Consider the following 17,238-nt stretch of genomic DNA (forward strand, 5'->3'; position numbering starts at 1 on the left):
AGAAGAACTTGTTGAACATTCCAGAGATCACTTAAAGGCTCACCCATCACGCTCCTTTTTTCTTATGATTTCCATTAAGGTGGCAAACTTACAGACTTATACTTTTTTTTAACATGCTAAGGATTCCTGGTGAGGCAGTTGCTGTTTACCTTGCCTATTGTAGGCAGGCCCACTTGGCAACAGCAGGTTCAACAAATGTAGAATCCTGCTTTCTCCCATCTCAAGCTTTAATGCATTGTTTACTGCAGACGCACTACTATAACCTGATACTGAAAGTCTGTATTTTTCCAGAACTCCTTCACCATCTTTCCAATGCAAATGCTGCTAAAGAAACTTCCAGCTAGAGAGAGGAAGAAGAGAAAAGGAGGGAATAGGTGGGTGTAAAAAGACTTTGTGATAATGAGCCTCTTTGGTCTTATCTGCATTGCAGAAATAATGTAGTTTGACAGCACTTCAACTGCCATGGCTCAATACTATGTAGTTCTGGAATTTTTAATTTTGTGAGATATTTAGCCTTTTCTTTCAGAGAGCTCTGATTCCACAACAAACTACAAATTCCAGAATTCCATAGGATGGAGCCATGGCCGTTAAAGCAGTGTCAAACCGCATTATTTCTGTAGTTCAAATTAGACTTTGTCAGAAGCTCTATTAACTGAGGCCTGCTGATAGTTAAATAGTGAAATCTATTTTGAATTTTGTTTGTATGTTACATGTGGAGCTACAAAATCCTGAACTGTGAGGAATCTCTTTGGTTTTGCCATTTTATTAAAAACAGACAAAAAACCCAATAAGAATGGAAGAACGTACCAATGCTAGTAAAACAGGGAGAATTGTTTTGTCTCCTCTGGCCTTCCATAATGTCACTTACACATAAAGCATTCATTTCCATGAGAAACTGAGAATAGGATAACAAGGGCAGGAATTGTAATGATCTGGTACTGTATATTGTCTTTTGTAAAAGTCTTCCTCTTATATAGTTTTTAGAAGTAATTTTGGAGGAGCAAATATGTGAATGCCTTGTCTTAAGCGTGACTTTAGAATTCATCATTCTAAATGTAAATATTCTGAAATCTTTTTTTAAAATTTCAATTTTGATATTTTCTATGGGAAAATGTTGCCCCCCCCCCCCCCCCCCGGCCTTCATATCTCTAATCACAACTGTCTGCAGTATTCTTTAGTTGAGGCAAGGTCAGTTTCAGCAACAGTACAGGCTAGGGCACAGAGATATGAGGGAAAGAGAATAGAAGGAAATGGAGAGAGGGCTATTTAGAGGTGTGCAGAAAAAGGAGTAAATTGAATCTTTCGTTGTTCTCTTTATATTCTGTGGTAGATGGGAGACTGCCAATGGATGCCAGGTGCTGTTGGCTCTATATCAGAACCGACAAAACCACCTCTGACTATTCCTTGCCTAAGAAAACCCTATGAAAAATTAATGGGGTCATCATAAGTCGACAGGCAACTTGGAATACACATACACAAGGATTTTTAACCTTGGGGCTTTCTCTGGTGATAGGAAGCCTCTCAGACTCTTTTTAAGAGCATTTTTGTCAGTGTTCAGGTGCCATATAAAAACCTGTTCATTTCAGTGTGTCTTTTACTGTTTTTATTATTTCTTTAAGGTGTTCTTGTCATCCCTTCCCCTGTTTCTCCCATTAAAATGTTCCAGGTGGTGTACAACACACTCAGAATTAAAATACAATAAAAGCAACAACTAATGAGACATAAAAGAGGCAGGACAGCAGACAAAACAATTTCAGAGCTAACGTGGCATGGAGATTAAAATTAACAGCTCAGCGGGCCCGGTGCCTGTTGAAAAAGAAAGGTCTTTACTCAATAGCAGAAGGTGATCCGAGAAAAGACATTAAAACAGGCTCCCTAGGAAGATTGCTTCAGAACCTAGATCAGCCTTCATTTAAGGACTGGCCTGCTAGCCAAAGGTAGCCATAGCTGTGTTTGACATCATTTATGTGCAGTTGGGAAAGTGGGGTGACTGAAGAGGGGTGGATCTCTCTGGTCCACCTTTGTTGGTCTGCAAAACCTGGCAACCCTAGCCAGAATAGCCAATGATGAAGACTGCTGGGATTTACCATCCAGCAACACCTGGCAGTCTGCATGATTCCCATCTCTGGTCTAAAGCAAACCGATTTATCCATGATGAAGATGTTTAAAAGCTGTGCTGCCTGAAATCTTTGTCATCTCATCTAACACAAGCAAAACTTCAGTGCCAATAGTTTACAGAATTCTGCCCCGACTTCAAGACCATCTGAATTGCCTAGGGAAGTAAACTGCTCAGTTGTAGTAAGAGTAATAAACAAATAAAGATTATTTAAACAAACAGATACATGTTTAGAAACTGGTATGTGCTCCATCTCAGCAGCCTCACCACCTTTATTTCAGTGTATTACGGGAAGAAGGAATTGAGATGTTGGTGGAATGTGTGTATCTATGTCTGTATGCCTGTCTCTCTTCAAGTGAGTGAAGGAGACTGGTAAATGAAAACATGGAAGATGATGAAATATAGTCAGCCCTCTGTATCCATGGATTCTACATCCATGGATTTAAGCATCCATATCTTGAAAATATTAAAAATAAATAAATCAAAGAAGCAAAGCTTGATTTTGCTATTTTATATAAAGGACACCATTCTACTATGCCACTGTATATAATGGGATGAGCATGCATGAATTTCGTTATCCACAGGGGGTCCTGGAACTAAACTCTGCTGTATACCAAGGGCCCACTGTACTTGAGCATTTTGCTTGTCTGTGAAGTTCAGCAAACTTATGTTATTGTTGTTACCTGCCCTCGAGTTGCTTCTGACTCATGGCAACTCTGTGGATGAGACATCTCCAGGAATCCCTATCCTCCACTGCCTTGCCCAGATCCTGCATAACCCCCTTGATTGAGTCTATCCATCTGGTTTGTGGTCTTCCTCTCTTTCTTCTACCCTCTACCTTTCCTAGCATTATTGTTTTTTCTAGTGATCCATGCCTTCTCATTATGTAGCCAAAGCATGATAGTCTCAGCTTGATCATCTTTGCTTCCAAGGAGAGCCCTGGTCTGATCTGTTCAAGAACCCATTTGTTTATCTTCTTGGCTGCCCATAGTATCCTAAGTACTCTTCTCCAGCACCACATTTCAAATGAGTTGATTTTCTTTCTGTCTGCTTCCTTCACTGTCCAGCTCTCACATCCATACATGGTAACAGAGAATACAATGGCGTTAATTATTCTGACTTTAGTGCTCAGTTGTATGTCTTTGCTCTTCAGATCTTTTCCAGTTCTTTCATAGCTGCCCTTCCCATTCCTAGTCTTCTGCTTATTTCTTGACTGCAGTCTCCATTCTGATCAGTGTTTGATGCTAAATATGGGAATTCTTTAACTATTTCAATGTCCTCATTGTCTTGAATTTGTGTATTTCTTCTGTGGCCATTATTTTTGTTTTCTGCATGTTCAGCATCAGACCTGCCTTTGCATTTTCAACTTTGACCTTCCTTATTAACTGTTCCAATTCCTGAATGTCTTCTGCTAATATTATGGTGTCGTCTGCATATCTTAGGTTGTTAATGTTGCTTCCTCCTATCTTCGCTCCTCCTTTTTCTGATTCTAACTCTGCTTTTCTCATGATGTTTTCAGCATATAAGTTAAGTAAGGTGATACAGCTTTGCTTCACCTTTTTGCCTATTGGGAACCACTCTGTTTTCCCAAATTCTCTTCTGAGGTAGCCTCTTGTCCTTGGTACAGATTCCTCATCAGGACTATCAGATGTAGTGGTATGCCCATGTCTTTGATTGTATTCCATAGCTTTTTGTGATCTATAAAATCAAATACTTGGCTGTAGTCTATGAAATACTTTCTGGTTCTTTTTTGGAATTCTTTGGTGCACTCCCATTAGCCATCACATGTTTGCAATGTTGTCATTGCATGTTTGCAGTATGGTCAGCAGGCCTCTACTTGGTGTATAATAATAAAAATAAAAAAGCAGAAAAATAATGAGGAGACAGTCAACCGACTTAATCCAGAGGTGAGGTAACCTGTGAACATCCAGATGTTGTTGAACTACAGTTTCCATCCTGCCTCACCATTGACAGTGCTGCCAAACAAAATCCAGAGGACCATTTGCTCCCTGCACATTACCTAATCTTTATTTTCAAAGTATCTTTGTATCATTCATGTGTGATGTGAAGATGCATCTAGTGTATATGCAGAGGTCAGTGGGTAGAAATGTTGTTCAGTTGTACCATAGGCAACATGTTTGCTTGACTTGGACTGGGGAGATTCCAATCAAAATCTTTGCTCAGAAACTCCATAGATACCCTTGAGTAAATTGCAGTTTTTCTCTCTCTCAGCTTAACTTATTTCACAGTTTCGGTGTGCATTACCCACAGATCCATGGAGGAAGGAGGAATATAAATGGAATAACTAATAAACATGTATTTGGCTCCACAACTACTCTGTACTTTTTTATTTTATTCTGTAAGGAACACCATATGTGCATGGTCAATTCTCACTCACAAAGTGTGCTCAGCATTTCCTTTCTTATAGATGATTAAATCCTTTGCATACACAGGGCTCAGTGCCCATAACCAGAGAGTCGGTGGCCTTGTTGTAGCCTATCATGATGTGTAAAGACACTGGGGGTTCGGAGAGACAGAAATTCAGAAGGAAGTGAAAAATATGACAAAGGGATACTGGAGTACGGGGAGTCAAAGTAGGTGGAGACCAAAAGATTAACTCCTCATGTATTCTGGACATACAAATGGAAAACATTCTCTTAGTGAAGAGGAAGGAATGTTTGATAGACTCTTAAGGAATGCCAGCAAGGTTTGCAAGATGCAGAAACCTGATACCGTCTTCTTCAACAGATTGTCTTGTGCTCACAAATACAGTATGCACAATTTTGATATAATTAGCAACTATAGTACTTTGAAAGTAAGAGATCTGTCTAGCCAACTTCCAATTAGGTTTTTTATGGGCGTCTATTTAGTGTTTCCACACTGCATGTTGTTGGTCTTTCTAGTACTGGTAGCGGAAAGCAATGCAACATAAAATTAAGTTATGTTAAGTCTGCTGTATTGGGTTGACTCTCTTATTCCACACCTGCAGAAGTACCCAGCTGTGTATATATTAAAAACTTCTTTCCTGCATCCTGCCACTCCCCCCTCTAGTCAGATAGATGATCTTTCTTTCACTGACACAGGCAGTTTTTACCCTTCATCCAACCCTGTACCTCAGTGTTCTTCCTCTCTCTTTGAGCCACATGCTCCTTTTCTCCCTTTACTTACTCCAGCTACTCTTTGTCTTTCTCCCGTGCCAGTGCTCTTTCTTTGTCTTTGCTCACTCATTCAGGTGATATTGCTGTGTCCCTAGCCCAGTGGTTATTATCTTTTCCTTTTTTCTTTCTCCCATTTACTTCCCATCCACTCCACGCCTTACTGGTCTGTCATTCTCCTCTATTCCTGATCTAGTCTTTCTCTTTGTTCAGTCCCCATCCACACCATGCAGCAGGACCTTTTCTCTCTGTCTCATTCTTTTTCATCTTGTGAATGTCCATGGGCTATACAAAGGAGGACAGTAGTTACAGGCAGTATACTGTTTTCCCTACAGTGCCTCTGGCCCACATGGAACTCCCTAATGGCCACCTGGGGAAATCACGATGCCAGGTGTGATGGCTTATTCTCTGCTGGTTAGGGGAGTTTGCCACCTCATGACTAATGATGGCACTGCAGGCTACAAACAGATTTAAATTAAAATAAATTTGTCCATAAGCCCCCCCCCCCCCAATAACATCCAGGTGCAAGTCCTTAGGAGTTCTTTAATATACATGCCAAATTCATGTCTCTAGGTTTTGCACTATTGAAGCTGTGATAGAGACAAAAATACATGGACGTGTGTATGTGCACATGCCTTCAACTCATCTTTTGACTTCTGGTGACCCCATGAATTTCATGGAGTTTTCTTAGGCAAGAAATCCTCAGAGGTGGTTATGCCAATTTCTTCCTCTGAAATATAGCCTACAGTACCTGGTATTCATTAGTAGTTTTTCATCCAAATATTCACTAGTGTTGACTCTGCTTAACTTCCAAGATGGCCTCCCCTTGTTAGTATAGATCAGGGGAAGCAATTTCAGAGGCTGTAGGAGCCATATTACCCTCTGCCACACTTGTGGCTACACCATCTCCTCTGCATGAAATTAAAATTGGTAGGAATTCACTTCCACTTATTGTATTTAAAAAGGTATGGTGGCAGACAGTATTCCAACTGTGTGTTTCCAGGAGTGCCATTATCAGTTTGTATGTGTGTGTATGTTTAAATTATTTTGGTGGGGGGTGGCTCTGGGGGCTGCAAGAACAAGTTGGAGAGGCCACATGGTGCTTAGTCCTATGTAATTTATTGCCCATCACCAGACAGGGTACAGTGAGAATGTATTCTTTGAAGAAAAGCACAACAGGGCAACAACCTATATTAGCAATTTGCTCACCAGTGAATATTATTGATCAGTGTATAACACTCAAAATATCTTTTCTGATGCATTTGTCAATACATTCCTACCATACAGTTGTTGATACTGTTCATTCAGACTCATGCTGAGCTGAATTTCCCTCTTGAATTTCTTAATATAGAAATATACATCCGAATCTGAACTCATTCAGGAAGGCTGAACAATGGGTTGGAGCTGATAGCCTCTGCATTGAACAGGGATTGGAGCTGATGGCCCATAGGTAGCCTTCCAGCTCTATGATTCCATGGGGCACATAATAATAATAATAATAATAATAATAATAATAATAATAATGTTTTATTTATAAACCGCTTTTCCACAGTGATCAAAGCGGTGTACAGATAGAAATTGCAATGACTATATTTTGTGCAGACTAAAAATTGCAATACATAAATAAAACTTCAATAAAAACATTACAATTATACAAATTAAAACCATTACATCAGCCCTGCCTAGACTAGAAGCCTAGACCCAACATTAGCCCTGCCTAGACTAGAAGCAATGAAAGGAATGGGACTTAGTCCCAAAGGATCTGCTTTGGTAGGACAAACATTGGATTTAGTTTGCCTTAGGTGGGTTACAGACGGCCATTAGGGACGTCTTGAGGACGTCCCAGTTTGAAAAAGGGGCGTCTCTTCCAGACACCCCTAACCCTATCACGGACAGAGTCCATGACAAATGGCGGCGGCCGTTCCACACGGCCGCCGCCATATTAATGTAGTGGATGCTGTGCGTCCGCACATTGCACCCCGGAAGTGATGCCGCGAGTGCGCGACTAGCGCCTCGTGGCGTCTCTTCCGGGGCCCAGGAAGGAGCGCGATCTCCGCACTCCTTCCTCGGAGCGTCCGAGAGCCACACGGTTTGGCCTCTGTGGCTCCTGGACACTGAAAGAGGAGGCGGAGCCAGACCGCCGCAATCTGGCGGTCTATAACGCACCTTAGACACTCTTTATTAATGTTGTTGTTGTTGTTGTGTATGTTGCTCAGCATTATACAGTGCGCCCGCGCCATATGTGGGCGTGCCATACGCGGCCTTGAGCGTATGCGCTCAAGCCGCGGTGCGCGCACGGGGCGGAAGGGGCGGCGCGTCCCATTCAATTGAATGGGCGCGCGCGCCCGTTGCGCCCTGTGCGCGCCTGCGCTGCCGCACACGAGCCCCATTGTTTCCAATGGGACTCGAGCATAGGCGGAATTCGCCTTACGCGGAGGGATCCGGAACGGATCCCCCGCGTAAGGTGAGGACGGACTGTAGTACATAGTGTGTATATATAATGTGTGTGTATCACACACACACACTATATAGTATCCTCCCCCAAGTGTATCATACAAAGCAAGTGTAGTGTAGTGGCTTGGGCATTGAACTACGACTCGAGATCAGAGTTTGATTCCCCGCTTGACCATGGAAACCCACTGGGTAACCTTGCGTGAGTCACACACACTCAGCCCAAGAAAACTCATAATAGGTTCGTCTTGGGGGTCACCCTAAGTCAGAAATGACTTGAAGGAACACAACAACAGCAACAGATATATTGTATAAGTAGTGTATTATATAGGATATTTTGTATAGTATATAGTAGGTGCTATAGGATCTATTTCACAGGGAGGAACTGGCAAATCCACCTCTGGGTATTGCTTGCCTAAGAAAACCTGTCAAATTCATGGGGTCACCTCAAGTTGACAGGATACTGGAAGGCACATACACACAATATATATAGTATATACTCATTGGTTCTTCTTCTCTGTCTCCACCCCATCTCCATTACTGGGTAGCCTTGAGTAAATGAATAAATCATAGTTTCTCTACCTCTAATTTACTTCATAAAGGTATTGCAAAAATGGAATGCAGTGAAGCAATCTGTACACTGCTGTTACTGTTGCTGGGTTTAAACAGCATTCTTTGTTTATAGCATCACCTCATAAGTAATGGCTGAACTACTGAGTTAAGTCTTATGGGCCAGATAATTTTTGCTTGGAGCCTTTGTTTTGTCCTTTCACTATTAATAATGATCTTTTTATGTCCTTCACAAAAAATAAGCTTTTGGGTGCTGATGTACTGAGGACATCCAGGTCTACCACCTTGTACAGCCTTTTGCAGTGCTGCATGGCGAATGTTTAAAATATGACTAAATCAGGATGATAATCATTTGAAAGACGATAAATTTAGCATGAAAGTTTTATGAGGGGCCATAGATTCAGACCTTAAGATTCTTGTCTTCATGTGACTGAAATGTTTTTGCAAGTGGGCTGTTTAATTTTTTAAAATCTGTGCAAGAGTTTAAAACTCTCTCTTTTAAAGCCACGTGTGTGTATATGGTTCAGATGAAACTCGAATTCCAAAACAGATTAGCTGATATAGTTCAATTCCAAGCGGATCCAGAGTAGATTGTGCTAGCAGGCCAAGTGGTTTGCAGAAGACTGCCCGAAGCCACTTCAGTACTTCCCTGACCACTTCCTGATAATGTTCATTTCACACTGTTCAGGGGATGGGGTAATGCTAGAAAAGTTCTTTCCCTCCACCAGTGCAGAATGGACCTGGTTTGATGGGGCAGGGCTAGAGTGGCAGCTATAGCTTGCAAACCATGCAAAAGTCTCATTAGCTTGACTGAAATTTGCAACAGCGAGGTTTGCATGTGGTGCCACTGAAGTTCTGTACTCCTGTTTCCTGCTTTCCTTGTTACATAGCTGGAGGTCTGCTCAGGGCAAGGCTGAGACTAGAGGAGGCTGAGAAAACTTGAGAGTTGTGCATATTTCTTCTTTTATTTGTTCTTAGCTTAGGAAATGGAGGCATTTCCTCTCATTCTCCTGCTCTGGAGCTGCTTGTGTATGTGTATTTTTTGACAGATAGTGAAGGAGAGAGTTTTCTGATTTTTCTTAGATTTAACGGTACTTTAAGAGATACAATACTCTTTTTCATCATTCTTCATTAATAGGCTGAAATTTATTCTCTTTTTTTGGGTAAAATAACCACTGGCATTTGACTACGAGCTACTGTCATTTAGGAAGTTAAGGGAAATGTGTGTATTCAAGTGGTTAAGACACTGACTCTATTGATTGCAAGATCGGCAGGTTGGCAGTTTGAGGCCCAGGTGCCGCATGATGGGGTGAGCTCCCATCAGCTTCTGCCAACCTAGCAGTTCGAAAGCATGCAAATGCAAGTAAATAAATAGGTACCACTCTGGTGGGAAGGTAAATAGCATTCTGTGCAGTCATGCTGGCCACATGATCACAGACTAGTCTCTGACAATGTTGGCTCTGGTTTAGTAACGGAGATAAGCACCGCCCCCTATGGTCAGACATGACTTGACAATCTTGTCAGCGAGTAATACTTTTACCTTTTTGTGTGTTTTCAGAGCTATTTTTTTAAAAATTGTTTCAGCTGTCCATAGTCATAGCATCCTAGAGTTGGAAGAGACCACAAGTACCATCCAGTCCAATCCGCTGCCATGCAGGAAGACACAGTGAAAGCGATCCTGACAGATGGCCATCCAGCCTCTGCTTAAAGAACCTCCATAGAAAGAGACTGGACTATACTCTGAGGCAGCATATTCCACTGTCAAACAGTTCTTACCATCAAGAAGTTCTTCCATGCCATCAAGAGTTCTTCCTTACCACTAATGCACTGGGGAGACAGTGCCAGGACCAAAGTTTCATGAATTGGCAAGATTAAGCAATCCATAGGTTTCTAAAAAAAAATTTCAATGAAAACAACAGGAATGAAAATATTTAATAATAATAATAATAATAATAATAATAACCCTGCAACCCAATAATAATAATACTAATAATAATTGCAACATCCCTGCAGAAAGTCCTGAAATTACCTGGATGTAATTTGGCACAATTAACCCCTTTTGAGGGTATACTGTGCCCTTCAAGTTTCATCCAGAATTTGGGAGGGGAGAAGAAAAAGAAAAGAAAGGTTATAGATATTTAGATCTTCCAGGAGACGTAACTAGGAAGACTGGTGATCTGGACTCCAAATTGAAGCAGGTCTGAACTGGTCCAGAGTGGACTGAATTGTGATCCAATACACCAGATCAAATCCTGGATCAGGATCTAGTTTAAACACATTCATTTCTAGTAAGTCTCTAATCTCCTCAGTATCTCAAACTTTTCATTGTCTCTTCCATGAACCAATATCCTTTGTTTAGATGATTTCACTCAATGCTCAAGAGTACTGTATATACTTGACTATAAGTTGACCTCATGTATAAGTCGAGGGCAGGTTTTGGGGCCAAAATTATGGATTTTAATATGACTCATGGATAAATCGAGGATAAAACCCAGGAACATGTAACAAAGGATGTTAAGGATTGAGCAAAAGAACACGATGCCAAAGAACGTACAAAAATCCAGCAGGCATAACTGTTTATATTCACACTGAGGGCTAGATGGCTGTGAGAGTAGATGAGGGTCAGTGCTTCCAGAACAGATTACACTTTTGCCTTTTACCAGGGGAAGGTTCCCTTTTTAAAATAAGAGTTAAAGTACAGTACTTACATTCACCCGTGGATAGGTTGGCAAAGGTTTTTTGGATCAATTTTTAGACTAAAATTTCTAGACTTATACATGAGTATATACAATACATTTGGTTTTTCATTTTAATACATGATGTCTCAAAGGCTCTTCCTGGAATGTCCAAAGGTGTCAATGGTTTGGACTGAAATGTTTGGGAGACTATAAACTAGGAGGATTTTATTTAGAATCTTTTGTGTATTATGCTGAAAGTCAAACCTGGTGTGTGTGTATGTGGCAGCTGTGGTGGTGGCAGCGGGGGGTTTATAGCTATAGAGTTTGTAAAATGTTCTCTACCAAAGAGGTGATTTAATGTCAGACAAGCATATTAAAGATGACCCAGCAAAGCCAAAAGCATGAGACCTTAAAATTATGTCTGCATTCTTACCATTAAGCTAAAAAATGGCATCCTCAGCAGAAGATTACTGTAATTTCAAACATTAATTGAAATGGACATCCAGGAATCAGCCCTGGTCCTTCCAATGGAATGTCATTCTCTGCTGTATGTTTAATTTTTTAAAATATTAGAAATGTGAATGAAACCTCATGAGCTCTGAATTAAATTGCTTGCTTACTTGTCACCTATTATTTTAGCTATGTGTTTATGTTGTTAAGAGTAAAGCTCAGTAGGACTATTTAAATATTTGAAATAGCAGATGCACTGTGCTTTGCCTCTAATTTCAAAAAGGAGGGGGGAAAATACTGATGCATTGTGTCCCAGAATGTCTCCCTACCTCCCCATGCTGTGATCTGTTGACACGATTCTCTGTTCTTTAGCTTCAGACAGTAAAGTCATGACATGTGCGGCTGTTTGGAGGATGCCAAAGGAATTAGAATCAGGCAGTCATGAATCCCCTGATGATTCATCAAGCAACGCTCAAACCCTGGAGCTACTCTGTCACCTTGACAACACAGCCCATGGCAATATGGCCGGGTAGGATTCTACATATTTTATACTCCCAAGGAGGGGGGGGGGGGGGAATGTGAAGGCTAGACCTGTGCTCTTCAGTGCAGGTTTATACCATATTTGGGCTCTGTACATTTCAAGATACATGGTCTCTGTGTGTACGTGTGTCCACATGCTCTGAATTTTTTTTAAAAAAATATTTTAGACAGCATCAGTAATTAAAACACTAGCTATGCAAACACGGACTTGTACTATATCTGTATTGTCCTGCTGTGCCTTTGTGTATTTGTTTGTCTATGTTCACTTTGTGTTGCACTAGTACTATATTTATTAACTGAGTCATGGTAAAGAATTTAGGTTGGAAATCTTATTTTGAACTTTGGGTTCCTGAATTTCCAAGACACTCATGCAAATATGGTCTGTTTCTTACTAACGTTTGAGGATGGTGATTTAATTTCATATTATATTTTAGGTGGGGAGGGGGAGGAAGAAAAGTTGTTTTCTTGTCGTGAACGAATGCTGATACATAGCTGAGCTTTACCAAAGTAGGCATTTCATATTGCCCTTCCATTATTGCTATTGAAGCAATTGTTTAAAAAATGTACTGTTTGTGTTCTGGTATAGATAAGGAAACGTCAAGCAGCCCTGTAAACCAGAGTGGGCTAACTTCAATCTTCTCTACTCTTTAATAAAAATCTTCTCTTTAATAAAACAAAGGGTTCTCCTTAGCTGGCAAGCTCTTTTCTCTTAGATACAGAAAAGTGTATTTAATAAGGCTTAGAATGCAAAAGTTACTCCTCCCTGTCTCCCATGACTTTTAAGTAAGCTCAAGATTGTTTAAATTCTTTTAAAGTTTTTCTTCTTAAAAAGCAAAAATAATTCTTTCCATAGAGTTTAGTGAATAGTTAACAGTGTGAACACACACACACGCATATATACCCCACTCTCTTCCATGCCAGCATTCTCTGAAGATGCCAGCCACAGCTGCTGACGAAATGTCAGGAATAAACTCTTCTAGAACATGACGTCATAGCCCAAAAAAGCCACATAAACTATAGTGTGAACACATACACTTTTCTGGTGATACCTTTATTAAGCCAACCATAAGGCATGAAATTCAGCATGCAAGTTTTCAAAGTCCACTGGCTTTGTCATTAAGCAATGTATGGGGTTGTTTTTAACCACCTTTGCTTTATGATGAAGCCACTGGGCTTTGGAAGTTAGTGTACAATGACTTCTGCCCATTCTGGTTGAGCTAATAAAGATCACCATAATGCATACTTTTGGATTTGTCTCATGTCAGCATGGCTACCCCTGCATTTTTGGCGTTATAAGCTCTCATGCACCAAAGTTCACTTTCTGCCTCATGAAAGCTTATGCAGGAAGAGGTTTGTCAAGAACTGAAATATAATGCCATATATTATTGTACTCAGTATTTGAGTACTGATTCTTTCATAGCCAAAATAGTGCTTGTCACACAGACATTATCTAAATGCCTAAAGAAACCCTGAGGTTTAAAAGAACAAAATTTCAACAGTTTATTTTAAAAATGTAAAGGTGTGAGATTCGTCCTTAAAACAGCCATGTGAGGACTATGTATTCTGACTGATCATTGGTGGAAAATGGTGTGGTGGTGTTTGGGGATGTTGGAGATGGAATGAAGCCTCCTGGAAAAGGGCATACCGGCATGTATGCTGGGCTGGAAAAGAAACTCCACGGTACAGTCAGCACTCCACATTTGTGGCTTTGACTTTTGTGGATTTTGATTATTTGTGGATTTGATTAACAAGTTATCTCTAGGAATCTCTAGGTCCTCCAGTGCAACTCTGCTGGAAGTTGAACATAGGTTTGCACCAGAGGACCTAGAAATTACTAGATAAAACACTTCTCAAGGCATTTGTAGGTCTTCCAGTATGATTCTGTGGTCAGCATCTGGTGGATGTTGACAACAGATTTACACTGGGGGACCTAGAGATTCCTAGAGTGCTGTTCTTTCAGGTTAAAAAATAGTTTTTTATTTGCAGATTTCCCACTTTCACGAGAGTCTTGTGCCCCTAACATCAAGCGAATGTGAAGAGCCCACTGTATAAGGTTTTGTACAAGTTCTCTTTGTGTTTATAGAATGTCAGGTGTTTAGAGACATCATATAAACGGATCTTTTACATCTGAGACCAGACTTCACATTAGGTCTGAAAATAGGAATTGAGATGGAGTATTTACAATGCCTTTACATTCCATGTCTGTAACATAAAATATTTTATTCTGCTAGGTTCACTTAGTTCACTGTTTAATATAGAAGAAAATTTCACATCTTCCTGTTTAATAACATCACAAACCCACCAATCCGTGATACCAACTAAAATGCACAATATACATGTTGCAGGCTTTTGAAGCTCCACTAGTTTCTTCATCAGGCAAAGTATTAAAAAGGTATTATCAGGAGAAAACAAATTGAAGACATTAATCATAGATCTGCATTTTGCTGTTTTTGTTCTTAGTTCAGATGGTTTGGAAGGGTATCTCTTGCAGGTCAATAACAAAACCCAATAACAAAAAATCCACCAAACAGTGATACCTTTATTGGGCCAACCAATATCTTCCTATTTATTATCTTTTCTATATGTAGAATGAGGCACTGCATTGTGCTGGTGCTTCCTTTGCGATCCAAAACTACCTCTGGAATCTTCCTATGTTCAGATTTGTTACAGCAGTATATACATGTGCACACACACATTTTGAAACACTTTAGACTAATCATTTGACCAAAAAAATAGCAAAATCTGCCAAAATATGCGAAGTATGAAGTTGAAACCAGTATAAAATATGATTGCTTCTTGCCAGGGATCCAGATAGTTTCTGTTAGACAAACCTCAAGGCATTTCCACTGATATTTTACTCTTTCCTATCCCCCCCCTCCAATATATGCTCATATGTGGGTGTATATTAAATGCATTCTCCAGTGCCACATCAAGCTGTCTTCCCCTGTTTCAAAAGCAGCTTGGATTAGCACATAAGTGAAATACAGGGATACATAGAACAACAAATGACTTTCAAAGTCTAGCCCACCATGAACTGGCTACTTGATCCTCTTGAAATGTAATTCTACTGAGCCCTCTGTAGACCTGCTTCACTGACTGATGTGTCAGGCTAAAAGTGGACAAGTGGAAGTGTGCACTCATGGAAGTTTCTCCCCTAAACATTGTTTTGAATGTGGTTATACAGCTGTCATGACTGGGAACCCTGTCTCATTAGGTTTCCTTATCATGGAATCTCTGTTAACATTGTTCAACCAAACAGAGAGATCCTTACATAGACATTATTGGTCAGTGTTTGAAAGCTGAGAATGCTTCTGGGTTCATAGTGATGTAGGACTAACATGCTCTACACATGGGTAGGAGAATGACTCCATAGGGCTTGACACAAAACTGCAATAGGTGTCATGCAATTCTTGACTGTATCTCTTGTGAATTTTATCTCAGATTAGTGAAAACAGCTGTGAACAGTCACAATTCAATCAGAGCTACGGATATCAGGGGTGGGGAGGAATTTTGTTTTGACACCCTTTCCCCCCTTGCAGCTCCACTTTCCCTACTTAAACTCATACTTGCCCCGTTAATTTTCTGTAATGTTTAAAAATGAATGTATCGCATTTGTGGTTTGCTGGACTGTTAAGTGCACGTGTACCTTTCAGGTTTTGTCAATTTTGCTTTTTTTCTTGATTAGAATATACAATAAATGTACATAATTAAATATGTGCGTATTTGAAAAAAATGCAGTCAATAGAAAAAATGTGTCAAAATTAGGATAGTACGAAGAATGCATAAAGAGGGCGTATTAGAAAAAAACTAAAATATGCACAGGGCAGGAAGGGGTGAAAGTCACACAGACTGATTCTGAAGTTGGATAGAATAAGATTGCTGTTGGGTCTCTGAGAAATCCAAAAATGAAACTGGCATATTTTACATGCCAAGCATCTAGCCTATATTTGTGCCAACCATCAAGGCTGCAACCACATATAAATGCTTTGTTGCTATAGCAGCTGCTTCTATTAACATTCCTTGTTCTCAGGCTGATAGGAGTTTCCAGTGGGTATTCAACCTTTGCTGCTACTTAACTCATTTTAGTCAAGTACTGTAATGTGCTTTCTGTGTCTTCCTAAATCATTCCTCTGTAAATTTTCAGTATACGTTTTTACATTGTGACTGGTCTCTTTTGGTGGTTTAGCCTTTTTATCATATTCTTGCTTCCTGCTTATAAACAGCACCACTCAGTCAGCAAGTTCTTTTGCCAGTCTCTCATTGCAGTCTTAAAGGTCTGCCTTTTCTTTAGAACTTGATATAAACTTTCAGTCATGGATTAATTTAATGCTACTTTCTTCTTGCGCTCTTTCCTTCGTTACATTCCCTCGTGTTTTGTATTAAAGCCCTTTACTGTCTTTTCACATTATGACATCAAAAAGACCTTCTTCCCTTATCAAGAAAAAGAAAATGAATTTACATCACTTTGGCGATCTGAAAACTCAGGATTTAAAACATACGTTTTGGTTCCCATACCTCTGTGTATATTAAAATCAAGCAATCTTTTTTGGCCTTTATCTATATTGCTTAATGCTGTAATCAAGTAGAAATCTGTATGATTTCAGTGCAAATTTAGAGAGAACTTCCAGCAGAATCTTTAGGCTTCAGGTGAAACCTTAGTTGGCACAACTTCAGAAAGGATAGAAAGACTGGATTATATCCACTGTTATGGCTGGACAGATGAGCCTTCTTATCCAGGGCTGGTTTCCACGTTCAGAGAAAGTATGTGGTATAGTTCTCTCATGAGGACTACAACATTCCTGACTAAAGATGGAAGGTTACGTGACATTTTCCTGTCAAACAGAAGATTTCAGCAGGCCAGGATTTTTGTTTTGTTTTGTTTTGTGGGGTTTTTCTTTAATGCAGAGAGTTCTTGAGGTAGAAGAATTTAATCATAAAACACAGAGATACCAAGTAACTCGTTGAAACCAATTTAGGTATCAATTAAATTGGAAATTTTCTAACAAAAAGAGGCAATTTAATTATTTTAATTTTTAAACTGAGTGACTGACTTATGTTTGAATTTCAGCATTAATTTAATTTCAGAATAGAAGTATTAAATAAATAAGGAATGAAAAAAAGTGTTAGAAAGCCAACAGAGAAAGGCAAATTAAGAAAGGGGCTGGTCTTCTTTGCATCCAGGTAGTCTTCTGTTCTATCCCAGATAAAACATAGAGACTTTTCGACTGTCTCAGAAAACTAAATCTGATGATTGGTTTCTCTAGACAGAGTTTTTGCT

At 39.9% G+C, this 17,238-nt stretch overlaps 1 protein-coding gene across 4 annotated transcripts in view; it reads left to right on the forward strand.

Moving 5' to 3' along the window:
• Positions 1-17,238, forward strand: part of LOC149311424 (EARP-interacting protein homolog) — a 96,890-nt gene that overhangs the window by 41,532 nt on the left and 38,120 nt on the right. For 3 of the 4 annotated variants that reach the window (XR_016281794.1, XM_089531030.1, XM_089531029.1), the window contains one exon: positions 11,793-11,949. Coding sequence is in view for 3 of the 4 variants with exons in the window: in XM_089531030.1 (XP_089387156.1) it covers positions 11,793-11,949 (157 nt within the window). In the remaining variant the exon portion in view is untranslated. Of the gene's footprint in view, positions 1-345; positions 375-11,792; positions 11,950-17,238 lie in introns of those variants that run through there. The other variant, XM_089531031.1, reaches the window with a different exon arrangement.

This window comes from Sceloporus occidentalis, unplaced genomic scaffold, assembly GCF_023333645.1.
Source record: "Sceloporus occidentalis isolate IW3139 unplaced genomic scaffold, rSceOcc1.0.p SCAF_6, whole genome shotgun sequence".
NCBI classification, from domain to species: domain Eukaryota; kingdom Metazoa; phylum Chordata; class Lepidosauria; order Squamata; family Phrynosomatidae; genus Sceloporus; species Sceloporus occidentalis.